This window comes from Plecotus auritus (assembly GCF_963455305.1).
Source record: "Plecotus auritus genome assembly, chromosome: 12".
Taxonomy (NCBI): domain Eukaryota; kingdom Metazoa; phylum Chordata; class Mammalia; order Chiroptera; family Vespertilionidae; genus Plecotus; species Plecotus auritus.
Window position 1 is genome coordinate 25614614 of NC_137778.1, and position 15757 is coordinate 25630370.

General features: G+C 38.1%; 1 protein-coding gene across 4 annotated transcripts in view; it reads left to right on the forward strand.

The window, feature by feature from the left end:
- RC3H1 (ring finger and CCCH-type domains 1) overlaps positions 1-15757 on the forward strand; it is a 58181-nt gene that overhangs the window by 36543 nt on the left and 5881 nt on the right. For all 4 annotated transcript variants that reach the window (XM_080647954.1, XM_080647953.1, XM_080647955.1 and 1 more), the window contains exons 10-15: positions 3347-3628; positions 3935-4131; positions 6463-6830; positions 7277-7444; positions 12756-12908; positions 15230-15443. In XM_080647954.1, coding sequence (XP_080504080.1) covers positions 3347-3628; positions 3935-4131; positions 6463-6830; positions 7277-7444; positions 12756-12908; positions 15230-15443 — 1382 coding nt within the window. The remainder of the gene's footprint in view (positions 1-3346; positions 3629-3934; positions 4132-6462; positions 6831-7276; positions 7445-12755; positions 12909-15229; positions 15444-15757) is intronic.

A 15757-nucleotide genomic window follows, 5' to 3' on the forward strand; every position in this document is an offset into this window, starting at 1 on the left:
GTTACCCCTGATGGGTAGATTTTTTTTCCCCCCAGAAATTTGTCAGCTATGGGAAACATTTGAAAAAATAGCATTACTCTGATGGGGGTTGGTGTTTGAAATTTTTTTAAATGCACTAGATAGTTGTGAATAGATTTGCTTTCATTGTTGAGGACCAAGGATACTGGAGTTTGATGACTTAATTTTTTCCTGTGGTTAGATTTAGAATCTACAAGCCTTTTATACCACAGCGTCTGTTTTAAATTTAGGCATTATTCGACATGATTTCCATTAACCCAATTTTGAAATAATTTCAGTTCTGCATAGGCACACTTATAATCAGCACCAGATCTGATACAAATTACAATTCTTGATTATTTAAATAATTTAATGGAATAAATGGTAGATTTTTCTCAGTGCACACTGGCCTTCTGTTTTATTCTTAATTTATAATATAGGCTCACTATCCCAAAGCATTTGAGGAGCACGTAAGATAAAATTTTTCGGAACACTGTTCTTTAAAGCTTTTTCTACCCTATCCTCCAATAAGTTTTAGAAATAGAAATTTCAATGAAAATAGCATAGTTAGAAAGAAAAACCAAGATGGCGGCATAGGTAAACACCTAAACTGCTGCCTCGCACAACAATTTCAAAACTACAACTAAAAGACAGAACGGACACCATCCAGAACCACAGAAAAGCTGGCTGAGTGAAAATTCTACAACTAGAAGGAAAGAGAAAAGCTCACAGAGAATTGGAGGCACGGCAAAGGGGCTTTGTGCGCGCAGAGAGGAAGGGCGGCTGAGAGCCTGGCTGACTTTCTCTGGCGGAAGGGGGAAGGAAGCCTCCGACCGCACTGAACCCCAGTTCTGACTGCACTGAACCCCAGTTCCGGGCGAACCCCTGGGGACCCACGCCCTTACGGGGGGAGTCTGGACTCTCGGGCGGAGACTCGAGCTGGGAAAGGCAGAAGTCTGAAGGCGCACGCGGGCCAGTGCGCACAAAGGCTGCGGAGGTTGCCACAGGCTTTCCCTAGTGGAAGGGAGTCAGAGGATTCTGATTGCACTGAGCCCCAGTTCTGACTGCAGTGAACCCCAGTTCCAGGCAAGCCCCTGGGGACCCACGCTCTTGTGGGGGGAGTCTGGACTCTCAGGCGGAGACTCGAGCTGGGGAAGGCGGAGGACTGAAAGCGCACATGCGCGCAAGGGCAAGGCTGACAGGAAGCCAAGACTGAGACTCCACCCCATCCAAGCTGAGCACAGAGGCTATTGCAATTTGGCAAGTCTAATCCTATAAGGCTGTCTCCAGCACCGAACTTCTCCCAGCATAGACACAGCTGATCCTTACAGCCAACTGGCCCGGAGGTCAATTCTTCCCAGTGATACCAACAACAACAAAGACTTAATTACAACAAGGCTGTACACACAGTCCACAAAGGGGTGCACCAAGAGTGTCCACCTCAGGTTAACTGGGGAAGCAGACCCACTGGGCCATATTGGAAACCTAGCACAAATATCTACCTTACCAACTCAGGGAATCAGTGAAAATGCGGGGTCAAAGAATCAGATCACAAACGAAAGAAATGGAGGAAAACAAACGACTGGATATAGAATTCAAAACCACGGTTATAAGACTTTTTAAGAATATCCTAGAAAAGGCCGATAAATATAACGAGACCCTCGAAGATATGAAAAAGGACCAACTAGAAATTAAACATACACTGATTGAAATAAAAAATATTATACACAGACCCAGAAACAGAATAGAGGAACACAAGAATCAAGTCAAAGAATTGAATTACAAAGAAGCAAAAATCACTCAACCGAAAAAGCAAAAAGCAAAAAAAAAATCCAAAAAGTTGAAGATAATGTAAGAAGACTCTGGGACAACTTCAAGCGTACCAACATCAGAATTATGGGGGTGCCAGAAGAAGAGAGAGAGCAAGATACTGAAAACCTATTTGAAGAAATAATGACCGAAAACTTCCCCCACCTGGTGAAAGAAATAGACTTACAAGTCCAGGAAGCCCACAGAACCCCAAACAAAAGGAATCCAAAGAGGACCACACCAAGACACATCATAATTAAAATGCCAAGAGCAAAAGACAAAGAGAGAATATTAAAAGCAGCAAGAGAAAAACAGTTAATTACCTACAAGGGAGCACCCATACGACTGTCAGCTGACTTCTCAACAGAAACTATGCAGGCCAGACGGGAGTGGCAAGAAATTTTCAATGTGAAGAATAGCAAGAACCTACAACCAAGATTACTCTACCCAGCAAAGCTATCATTCAGAATTGAAGGGCAGATAAAGAGCTTCACAGATAAGAAAAAGCTGAAGGAGTTCATCACCACCAAACCAGTATTATATGAAATGCTGAAGGTATTCTTAAAGAAGAGGAAGAAGAAAAAAGTAAAGAGAAAAATTATGAACAACAAATACATATCTATCAACAAGCGAACCTAAAAATCAAGTGAATTAAAAACCTGAGGAACAGAATAATCTGGTGAATATAATAGAATCAGGGGCATAGAAAGGGAGTGGACTGATAATTCTCAGGGGGAAAGGGGTATGGGGGGTTCATGAAGAGAATGGACAAAAATCATACACCTATGGATGAGGACAGTGGGGGGGAGGTAAGGGCAGAAGGTGGGGTGGGAAATGGGTGGAGGGGAGCTATGGGGGGGGAAAAGGAGAAATAATTGTAATAATCTGAATAAAGATTTATTTAAAAAATAAATAAATAAATAAATAAATATGTTAACTGTGAAAAAAAAGAAAATAGCATAGTTATATTAATACAAATATTAATTAGCATAATTTTTTAAAAAATTGATTTCAGAGAGGAAGGGAGAGGGAGAGAGAGATAGAAACATCAGTGATGAGAATCATTGATTGGCTGCCTCCTGCACACCTTCCTACTGGGAATCGAGCCCGCAACCCGGACATGTGCCCTGACTGGGAATCGAACCATGACCTCCTAGTTCCTAGGTCGACACTCAACCACTGACCCACACTAGCTAGGCTTAATTAGCATGATTTGTAATGTTACAAATATTATGAGGAATTTTATACTTAATCAGTGTGTCTTGCTTGAGATTTTATACAGGCCTATAATTTTCTTCCTTTGTATTGTCTCTATCTGGTTTTTGGAATTAGGATAATATTGGCCTCATAAAATGAGCTTGGATATATCCACACTTGCACATTCTCAAGTATATAGCTAAAGCCAATGTTTGAAGAGAAATTCTAGAAAACAATGTGCTTAGAATCTTTTAACTTTTGTATCTGTTTCTTAAATGCATTTGTGTTCTTGGTTTTGCTTTTGTAATTTTGGTTTTGGTGTGTGCCTTTGCTTTTTACATAGATTTCGTAAAATGAACAAACGCCTGGGTCCCAGAAGACCCCTGAGTGCCTCTATGGGTCAGCTTAATGAGGTGGGCCTGCCTTCAGCAGCTATCCTTCCTGACGAAGGTGCGGTGGATCTGCCAAACAGAAAACCCCCTGCTCTGCCCAATGGGATTGTGTCAGCAGGGAACACAGTAACGCAGCTGATTCCACGAGGAACAGACCCCAGCTACGATTCTACTCTGAAACCAGGAAAGATGGATCATCTGAGCAGCAGCGCCCCTGGATCCCCTCCTGACCTGTATGTCATTTTCCTAACTTATATTTTAAAATTTCTTCTTTATAAATACGAAGTAGAGGAAAGGAAGAATAATCAATTTTTTAAAACTAAATTTTTGGCCATTTTGTTGTTTTTTATTTCTATTTCTTATGTTAATTGATTTTTAAGAAAGCATAGGTGAAATAAGATCAAATTTTATACATTTTGTAGAAGGTATGACTATCAGAAGAAAACAGTTTCCCAATTTTGTGGAATTCTTTTTTACATTTAACAATTTATGTACATTTCAAGACCTTAAACTTGACTTGCAGAACTTTATTCCCATAGGCTAGAAACTGTCCCCAAGAGTATTCCACATCCTGTACCTCCAAGGGGGCCATCAGACCTGCCTCCTATGCCTGTCACTAAACCAATGCAGATGGTACCGCGGGGTTCACAGTTATATCCCGCCCAGCAGGCAGACGTGTATTATCAGGATCCTCGAGGAGCCGCTCCACCGTTTGAACCAGCACCTTATCAGCAGGGTAATGATCTTTCCTTTATTGCGCTCACTTTTCTTAGGCGTTTTGGGAACGATTCCAGGTAAGAATGATCGTATTTGCAGTAGCCTCCTTAAGATAAGTGTATTTTTTAATACTTTGGGGAAAAAACAGATTTTATGATCAGCTAAATAGTATAATAAGTAAAGTAACTAAATAGTATAAATAGTAAAATAAGTGAAGTAACAAAGCTATAAAACAAAATTGCCTTAACTACTAAAAGCAGTTGTATGTTAAATATGTTCATACACAGGGGTTGGAAAAAGTAGGTTTACAGTTATTATACAAATAAATAATACAATGATTAATAAATAATAAGAATGAAGTGTTTTGTGTACTCACAACTGTATACCTATTTTTGCGCAACCCTATATTTATGGAAACAACTAGTCACCCAAGTTAACAATGGAAATTTGCAAAGGCAGTATATATTATCCTGACCAAAATTTTCTTCAAACATGAAAAAAGAATTTATTATTACAATGCGTATAAATGAAATACACACAGTATATTTTTCTTCCTTTCAGTTATCATCGACTATTTTTCTGGGTCCTGTAGTGTATATGAAAAAGGCAGCATACATGCCCTAGCCAGTTTGACTCAGTGGATAGAGCGTTGGCCTGTGGACTGAAGGGTCCCAGTTTCGATTTCAGTCAAGGGTACATGCCTGGGTTGCAGGCTGGGTCCCTGATAGGGGGTGTGCAGGAGGCAGCCAATCAATGACTCTCATCGTTGTTTCTATCTCTCTCCCTCTCCCTTCCTCTCAAAGCAATAAAAATATATTAAAAAATTTTAAAAAGGCAGCATACATGTAGAGAGTTTATAGTATAGAATCAATATTAGTTAAAAATAGAAAACTGTGGCCCGGCCGGCATGGCTTAGTGGTTGAACATCAACCTGTGAACCAGGGGGTCTCGATTCGATTCCTGGTCAGGGCACATGCCCAGGTTGCCGGCTCGATCCCCAGAGTGGGGCGTGCAGGAGGCAGCTGATCAATGATTCTCTCTCTTCATTGATGTTTCTATCTCTTTCTCCCTCTCCCTTCCTTTCTTAAATCAATAAAAACATAAAAAATTGAAAAATAGAAAACTGTGTCCGGCTGGTGTAACCCAGTGGTTGAGCATCAGGTTGAACCAGGAAGTCACCAGTTCAATTTTGGGTTTCAGACTCGATCCCATGAATGTTTATGTTTCCCAGTAAATATAATAGTTATGTTTACACTATACTATAGTCTATTGGTATGTGCAATGGCATTGTGTGTAAAAATGTGCATACCTTCATTTAAAAAACTTATCAGTAAAATGCTGCCCCATCACCTGGGCCTGTTGGAAAATGGCACCGATAGACTTGCTCCTCATAGGGTTGCCATACCTCCCATTTGTAACTAGTATAGTGCTGTTCTTTTTTTAACGGCTTATTCTCTGTGTTTTGTTTTTTATTTAAACTTTTTAATAGTGCTGTTATTTTTAAATGGGGATAGATTAAAGGTGTTTTCCATTGCCTTTTCTCAAGGCTATCTCAATTGTGAATCAGAATTGTCTTCTCTACTTTCTAAAGGATAGTTTTAAATTGGTACAGCATTATTAATATATATGAAAATATGATAAAAATTGGTTTGTATCTTTCTTTTGACCAATTGTCGGAAAAACCTAACTACTTTTGTTGAAGTGACCTTAAATACAGTGTACCAGTTAGGGTTCAATAGTTAGCAGAAGGAGGTTCAATGCATGAAGTTAGGTGTTCATAAAATCAATGGAAAGTGCTGGAAAAGCAGGTTTAAGCTAGGCCTGCAGGAATAAGTCCCAGAACTAGCTGCTGAAAGAACCTGTTTTAGTGAAGAAGCAGTAAAAATTGAACCTTATATCCTTAACTGCTAGCTCCAGAATCATATCACTTGAAGCAAAAGTCTGGAAATCGGGAAGCTGCTAGGTTTGCACCAGATCTCTTTCCAGCTAACACAGTGGCACATTCAGAACTCATGCAAATGAGTGATCTGTGCAACCCGAGCTTCAGGGAAATGTAGTTTTTTGCTTTCCAATGTTTGCATTGTGTTAAGGCACATCTGAAAGACTGTCAAACAATAAGAGAGCCAATCTATAATTGTAGATTCTAAATTAGTTTTTTTTTTCACTTTTAAGGACAATTTTTAAATGTTATTTTTCGTAAAGTTAACCTGAGTACATAGCCGAGGGGAAATATCTAAAGAAATGAGTTGATTGTTAATTATTCAGTGTTGAAATATTTTAATGGACAAAGACTTATATAGAAAATTAGATTAGCTCATTGTTGCTCTGGTTGCTCTTCTGTAACATACAGGTGTGTACTACACTGCGCCACAGTGTGTGTCCCGCTTTGTCCGACCTCCACCTTCTGCTCCTGAGCCCGGTCCTCCCTACTTGGATCATTACCCACCCTACCTCCAAGATCGTGTTGTAAACTCTCAATATGGCACACAGCCACAACAGTACCCACCTATGTACCCGCCACACTATGATGGCCGTCGAATATATCCTGCTCAATCTTATCCAAGAGAGGAGATTTTCCGAGATAGTCCTATACCCATTGAGATTCCACCTGCAGCAGTACCGTCTTATGTACCAGAATCCAGAGAAAGATACCAACAGGTGGAGGGTTACTACCCAGTGGCTCCTCATCCAACTCAGATCAGACCTTCGTACATCAGAGTATGCTGTATTTTTTTCTTATTACATAGATCTAATTTATTTACTGCTTAGAGTCACTGTTTAAAAAAAAATAAAGCATGCCCTTATTTTTCATCTTGTCATAATTTGGGTAGGTTTTTGTTGTAAATTAAACTATTAAAGGGGAAAGAATTCCCACCCCACTCTCACTAATAACCCTTCTTAGTTTCTGAGCTTTAGATGGTTTTATTAACAATTCTAGATCTATTTGGAAATTATGGCCTCTGACCAAAAAAAGAAACTTAAATTTAGCTCTTTGGGAAATCCTGAGAATTGGGGGGGGGGGGGGGGAGAGATTTTGTTTTGCTTTGTTTTAAATGTTGGTATTTCCAAATGTTAAATAAGCTACTGCTTATTTAAAATATGTGCTAAATAAATAAGTGTGTTCTGAAGTTCTTTTCAATTTTTACTAATGTTTGCATTTTCAGGAGCCTCCTTATAGCCGGCTTCCTCCTCCTCCCCAGCCCCACCCTAGTCTAGATGAGCTACATCGAAGACGAAAGGAAATAATGGCCCAACTAGAGGAAAGGAAGGTTATCTCTCCACCTCCTTTTGCGCCTTCACCAACATTGCCGCCTACCTTCCATCAAGAGGAAGTAAGCACATCATTTTTAGTCTTGGTTATCCATTTTTCCTTTATCAGTCGTTTGACATGTCCTGCCTAAGTAGTCTTTGCTTATTATTCTCAATGTTATGAAAAAATTTCCCCATGTTTTCTTCTAAAAGATTTACCTTTTTATTTCCCATTTAGATCTACAGTCTGTCTAGAATTGATTTTTGTATCCTAGTGTTTTAAGAGTCAAGATCCATTTTTTCCCCCAGAGGATATCTCATTGACCCAGCACCATTTAATAAAAAGGTCATCCTTTTCCCAGGGCCCTGTAGTCACCTTTTTCATGGTTGGGAGACTAGATATGTTTCTGGACTCATATTCTGTTTAATTGATATATTTCTGTGTACTTAGACCAACACCACATTGTCTCAGTGTAGTTTTATAATACATCCTATTAATTGGTGATGTTTGTTTTTCAGTTTTATTGTTCTTCAAGGCTACCTTTGCTGTTCTTGGTCCTTGGACTTTCCAGGCACCTTTTGGAATCAGCATATTGTTGTCCACAAAAATATATGCTGCGATTTTTATTAGGGTTACATTGACTCTCTGGATCTGCACTGTCCAATATGTAACCACTAGTCACATGTGACTACTGAGTGCAAAAAATGTGGCTAGTCCAAATTCACATGTGCTATAAGCATAAAATGTACACTGGATCTGAAGATTTAGTACCCCCAAGAGCAAGATACTCATTAATATATTTCTATTAATTACATGTTAAAATGATAATACTTTGGATATACCAGTGTTAGTTTTACAAATACATTATTAAAATTCATTTTAAGTTTCTTTTTATTTTTTTAATGTGGCTGTTAGAAATTTTTAAATTACATGTGTGAGTCTCATATTTTCATTAGACAGTGTTGCTTTAGATCCATTTGGAGAGAAGTGACATCTTTTCACTATTGAGTCTCCAAGAGCATGGTCTTGCCTCCACTTACTTGAATCTTCTTTCATTTCTCTCAGTAATATAATTTTCAGTCTTTTTAAAAATATATTTTATTGATTTTTTACAGAGAGGAAGGGAGAAGGATAGAGAGTTAGAAACATCGATGAGAGAGAAACATTGATCAGCTGCCTCCTGCACACCTCCTACTGGGGATGTGCCCGCAACCAAGGTACATGCCCTTGACCGGAATCGAACCTGGGACCCTTCAGTCCGCAGGCCAACACTCTATCCACTGAACCAAACAAGTTAGGGCTAATTTTCAGTCTTGCACATCTTTCATTAAACTTACTTCTAGATAATTGATTTTTAAGCTATTTTAAATGGAATCCTTTTTGAAATTTTATTTTCTCTTTATTATTATTTTTTTTAAATAATATTTTATTGATTTTTTACAGAGAGGAAGGGAGAGGGATAGAGAGTTAGAAACATCGATGAGAGAGAGACATCGATCAGCTGCCTCCTGCACGCCCCCTACTGGGGATGTGCCCGCAACCAAGGTACATGCCCTTGACCGGAATCGAACCTGGGACTCTTCAGTCCGCAGGCCGACGCTCTATCCACTGCGCCAAACCGGTTAGGGCTTCTCTTTATTATTAATGTAGAGAAAAAATATTTTTGTGTATTGACCCTCATATTCAGCAGCCTTGCTAAATTTCCTTATTATTTTTCATATTTGTTTGGTGGGTTTTTATGGATTTTCTTGCACACAGTCATATCCTCAGTGAATGATGACCATTTTTCTTTTCAATCCTTATGTCTCGTTTTTTTCTTATCTTGTGATAGCTAGTCCTCCAGAATGGTTTTGAATAAAAGGAATGATAGCACGTATTCTTGACTTATTTGCAATCATTTAGTGAATGGAGCGTTTAATAATTCATCATTATATTTACTTTTTTTGTAGATAATTTTTATCAAATTAATGAAATTCCCCTCTCCTTAGTTTATACTCTTTGTATAAATGAGATATGCCAAATATTTATTTAAATAACTGCCCTAGCTGGTTTGGCTCAGTGGCTAGAGTGCCGGCCTGAAGACTGAAGGGTCCTGGGTTCGATTCCGGTCAAGGGCACATGCCTGGTTGCAGTCTCGATCCTCAGTAGGGGGCATGCAGGAGGCAGCTGATCGATGATTGTCTCTCATCATCGATGTTCTCTCTCTCTCTCTCTCTCTCTCCCTCTCCCTTCCTATCTGAAATCAATAAAAATATTTAATAAATAGCCCTGACCGGTTTGGCTCAGTGGATAGAGCGTCGGCCTGCGGACTGAAGGGTCCCAGGTTCGATTCCAGTCAAGGGCACGTACCTTGGTTGCGGGCACATCCCCAGTAGGGGGTGTGCAAGAGGCAGCTGATCGGTGTTTCTCTCTCATCGATGTTTCTAACTCTCTCTCTCCCTTCCTCTCTGTAAAAAATCAATAAAATATATTTAAAAAAAATATTTAATAAATAAATAAAGAGGAAAGTAGCAGGATGGTAAAGATGATTCAAAGAATAGGAGAGACAGGCTAGTATAGTAGTGAGTGTTAGAAAAAAAAAAAGAACGCTGAAATAAGGTTGCTAGAATAAACTGATTAAAGTACTACAGGGCAATAAGCCACACTTTTGGGGGTTATCTTCTTTGTATTTTTACAGGACATTGTTAATAGTCACCATGAATGAATATTATTGTCTTTTTAATGTCTACAGGGTCTATAGTGGTTTTCATTTTTCCACTTCTAATATCAGTTAATAATTTTTTCAGTCATGCTAGGGACTTACTAATTTCGTCTTCTCAAAAAACCAGCCTTTGCTTTGTTGATATGTATTCTGGTTTGTTGATTGTACATACTGCCTGAGCTTATAGTATATATATATATGGTGCGTTTTTTTTATGTCAAACAGATCTTCTCAGCATTGTTGTAGTTGATGCTATGTAAGGAAAATGTCTCACATCCTTTATGTGTAGAATTATTATTCTAAACAACACTGCTGTCTGGCAGCTAATGAGTAACAGGAAGTGAAAAGTGAAGTGCATCAGATCATGTATAATAAACAGTAACCTTTTGCATCTGTGAAAGTCATAACATCTGTTAATGTAATTTTACTTGTAAAGTATAAACATTACATGATGGAAAACTGTGTGTTAGAGACATCCTAGAACCTTGTTATGCCCTACTGTTTTTTAAGAATTATGGAAAGCAGTATGACACTGTGAAAAGTGAGCTAATTTTGGAATCAAACATCTTTGAGGTTTAGCTGTGTCACCCAGTGTGTGATTTTTGTAAGTTCCCTAGCCTCCCTGAACCCTGAGGTTCAGGTTTCTCTTTGTAAATCAAGCATAGTGAAGCCTATTCATAGTGATGCGGTGAAGATTAAATGAGACATAAGTCATGTGGCACATAGCAGGCATTCAGTGAATAATAACTAGTTACTGACATGCAAAGCTATATTCAGTTGACCCTTGAACAACATGGGGGTTAGGAGTGTTAGTTTTGACAACCCCGTGAAGTCAAAAATCTGAGTATAACTTTTGATTCCCTCAAAACTTTACTACTGTATAGTTGTCCTTCAGTGGAGGATTGGTTCCAGCACATGCCCCCATATCAAGGGCCACATATGCTCAAGACCCTTGTAAAAAATGGCATAGAACTATGCATACATTTGACCCTCTGCACCTGTGGATACAAAACCTGGGGATGTTTATTGAAAAATAACTGTGTATAGTGAACCTATGCAGTTCAAAACTGTGTTGTTCGTGGATCAACTGTATTTAAATTTCAGTTCTGATCATAAATAACATATATAGAGTTGTGTTAACTTTATACATTGTAAAAATACATAACAATTTCTCCAAAATTCCCATTTTTATATCATTGTCAGTTCATTAGATATTTCAGCTTTTCTATGGGTGAACTAATAAGTATCATTTAGTAATATATCTTAAGGTTTTGTGTGTGTTTTGTATTTTTTTGTTTTCATTTAACCAATTACCCTGCATGTCTTTCTGTGTCAGTATATAACCTTTTCTCATTCCTTTTAACAGATGCATAATACATTATGGTCAGAGGGAAAAGCCCTCTTTAGTAGGTCATTTCTCTAAAAAGCTAGCTGTTCTACACAAAGTTTGTAAGTGGAAGAGAAATGATAAAAGCGACAGAATTTTAAAACTAAAGGTAGCACAGTGGCTCAGTGGTTGAGCGTTGACCTAAGGAGATCATGGTTCGATTCCCAATCAGGGCACATGCCCCAGTTGTGGACTCGATCGCCAGTGTGTGGGGCATGCAGGAGGCAGCCAATCAATGATTCTCTCTCATCATTGATGTTTCTATATCTCCCTCTCCCTTCCTCTCTGAAATTAATAAAAATATATTTTTAAAAATAGAGGCAAGACGGAAAAAAAAAAGGTATTAACCATAGAAGTAGGAGTTGTGGTTGAAACTGAGTGATATTTGGAAATAGCAGACCCTGTGCCCCACAGAAGACCAATAATGATGATTCAGAAAACAAGATTGTTTTAGATGGAGGTAGGCATAGAGCCAGTTATGTGTACCAGTGGCCCCTAGGGATCAGTATATGTATCTGAAGCGAAAGCAGTATTGACGTTGTAGTTCTAGCACTGCCCTAGACTGATGGAGCCTTGGTTAGATCATGTGGACTTGAACATATGAGAGAGATAGTGTGCATCAAAATACTTTGAATACTGCAAAACATTACACAAGTACAAATGTTGTGAATTTAGTGAAAATATGTTAGACCTAGAATAGCTATTCTGTCATCATATAATTTCAGATTTCATCTTGAGAAAACAGAATTAGGCATCTTATCCTTTTCACTCCATTGAGTCAACCTCAGGACCAGAAATTTTTCAAGATATGAATTATTACTGTTAAAGAGATTTCAGTAAAAAAGTTACTACCATATAGAACATTCAAATAGTTTTAATGCTCTTGTTTACCTGGTATGTTATTGAGGGGACGGTTAAGCAAAACTTTAGAGCTTGTTACATATTTGCTTATGTATTGACATGATCTAATGAGGAAGAGGATGATCAAACCTCAAAACTCCAGCTTGATTCCTTGAAAGACACTGAGATACTTCCTTTCTGACCTTCTGCTAACAAAATGTAAAAGCTAAACATCATTCTTCACTTGTTTTATATTCTATAAAAACTGTTGTGACAAATCAAATAACCACCATTACCTTGAAGATCCTATGTTGGCACTTACATTTTTAAACAGTGTTTTTCTAACTACTGAGTTTTTAAATTAACTGATTGGGGCATGATGTTCTAAGAAATTCCTGCTTTTCCTGTGTTGTTATTTATAGACCCATTTCCTATTTTTTCTTTTCTTTTTTTCCCTTTCTTTAGTTATTGGATGAAGACTTGAAGGTAGCTGGGAAATATAAGGGAAATGATTATAGCCAGTACTCTCCCTGGTCATGTGACACCATCGGCTCCTACATTGGAACCAAAGATGCAAAACCCAAAGATGCTGTGGCAGCAGGGAGTGTGGAAATGATGGTATGTGTAATAACTAAACCATAATTAGTATAAGCCAAGATAACCAAGTAAATTATCTCCCCATTATAGTACAGATACATAATTGAGCTTTGCTTAAGAGTTTCAGGCCATATTCTATACTATGCAATTGAATTATTTAAAGTATACTTTTTTGTTTTTTTTCGGGGGTAAATAAAAATATTTTAATACTTACCTAGACAAAGAAGAACATTTATTATATTTCTGTACAGCTAGCAGTTAACCCAACAACTGTTTAGAACCAAAATTAAATTATTTTGCATAATTAATCAAGATCCTGGATTTCTTGTCCAGGAAATTATAACTCTTTTACAACTTTGAAGTTTAAACAACAAAGTGGAATCTAGTGAACAATAGTAGTATTTGAGTCAGATTTGGAGCTACTTAACCTCAAGTGAGCTGTGGTATACTGAAATGTTACACTTATGCTATTTTTTTTTAACAAAAAAATAATGTAACCCCGATGTACCCAAGCTTAAAATGTAACAGTATTTTATCTTAATTACTTCTTTATTAAAAAATAAATAAAACTTAACAAAAGTAGTTAAATCCTCCTGCATATACTTGCCTAATCTCATGTTTCCCCTCCCTCCTTCCCTGTAGTTCAAGTTTATTCATTTTAACTGCTTTTATCCTATACCATTGGATAACTGAAATCCGACAATAAATATATATATGAATTATTTCTTCTTCTGCTGGCTGTTTAGGCTATTTTTTTAATTTAGGCTATTTTTTATCCTTTCCTATTATGTGCACTGCTACAATGAACATTTCTGTGTATGTCTCCTTGTGCACATGCATGAAAATTATGCTTAGAGTGGTATTGCTGGGTTAAAAGGTATGCCTTGACTATTCTTTAACATTTGCCCTTATTAACTGTAATAAAGGTTTCCTAGGTTATTATATCGGCTTTCGTAGACAAATATTTGTCCATCTGGTTAAAAGAAGACCAATTCTCTCAATAGAAAAGGAAGACTTAGATGCTAATACTGCTATAAATGAGTAAAGTGATACAGCATAAAAATAATTAGATGCTAGAGGGAGGCAGGAAGGGAGGGAAGGAGACAGAAAGATATACAGACAGACAGAAAGGGATGTAGAGGAAGAAGAAGCGAAAAATGAACCTTTTGTTTTTCAAGATGTGAGTGGGGACACGTTTTTAGGCCATAGAAAACTCTCTAAGAACAGGAATGAGATGAGGAGGAAGAGATAACAGGAACCCCTGCTTTGTATCTGGCTTTCAGAAAGTTATTATAGTAAAGTAACAAATATTAGCAAAATAAAACTCATTTTCTTAAATCAGGTTTGCCAACCTTACCTGGATGTAATTGAAAATCTCTTAAATGGTGAAAGAAGTCTAGCTCAGTGTTTCTCAGATGTGAATGTCCACATAAATTACCTAGAGTTGTTAAAATGCAGGTTCAAGTTGAGAAAGACTGGGGTGAGACCTGTGAGTCTGCATTTCTAATATTTTCCAATCGCTGCTGCTGCTGCTCCCACACTACATACTCTGAGTAGCAATGGTCTAACAATTAGATTTCCATTTCTATTTATTTCAGTACTTATTTCTTTCTGACTAGAATCCCTTTGAAGATCCTATGTTGGCACTTAAATTTTTAAACGGTGTTTTTCTAACTACTGAGTTTTGAAATTAACTGATTGGGTCATGTTGGGTCTTTAAAGAAATGAATTAGAATAACAATGTAAATACAAGAGTACATTTCATATAGTAAGGGTAAATATTAGTCATGAAATTATATTTGAATGTATATATGGGCTGACTCATGATACCTACATATATAAAAGCCTAAGTGGCCATTCTACTGTGTGACCGGTAGGTATGATGTGCAATAACCACCAGGGGGCAGATGCTCTGACTGGTAGCTATGACGCGCACTAACCACCAGGGGACAAACGCTTAACGCAGAAGCTGCAGAGCTGCATTGACTTGGCAGCTGTGGTTCTCAGGCGATGCATCTGGAACCAGAGAGGAGGGAGCCTGATTCTGGGGTGCGTCACCCGAGAACCGCCCTCTCGCAATCTGGGACCCCGGTTTTGGTCCGATCCCTCGCAGGCCAGGCCAAGGGACCCCACTGGTGCACGAATCCGGCCTCTAGTAAAATATATTGTGGAATAGTCAAAGGTTTAAAAAGTGATGTTTTATATGACAACTAACCAAAGGCAACTAATGATTTTAATCTTACCAGTAAGGATGTTATACTCTTTTTCAACCTAATTACAGTGCTAGAGGAAATTATGTTAGAGACCTAAGTGTGGGGTGGATTTCTCATTTTACTTATCAGAATGTGGAGAGTAAAGGAATGAGAGACCAGCGGTTGGATCATCAGAGAAGAGCAACAGAAACCAGTGATGATGACCTCATCCCATTTGGAGACCGACCAACAGTATCTCGGTTTGGTGCCATCTCTCGAACTTCCAAAACAATATATCAGGGTGCTGGCCCAATGCAGGCTATGGCACCTCAGGGAGCTCCCACAAAATCTATTAACATTTCAGGTAAGAACCTCCGGGGTAATCTCATCTAGAGGGTTCACAGACATGACCCCCACCTCCCCCCAAAACCCTCCCTACTACTCTCTTACTGTCAGTGCTTCCCATAATCTTCCAAGACAGTCTGTCTTTAAACTTTTCCTCAGAATTATCCCTGTAGGAAGGTAATTATAACCCAGGCAATTCTAGGGGTATAAACTAAAATTAAATGTCTTATATGAAGATTGCCTAGTTTTTTTAACAGCTTCATTACTCTTTATTAAAATAATGCATTCTCATTTTTTAAAAATTGAAACAAAAAGAAGAAATTACAAAGACTG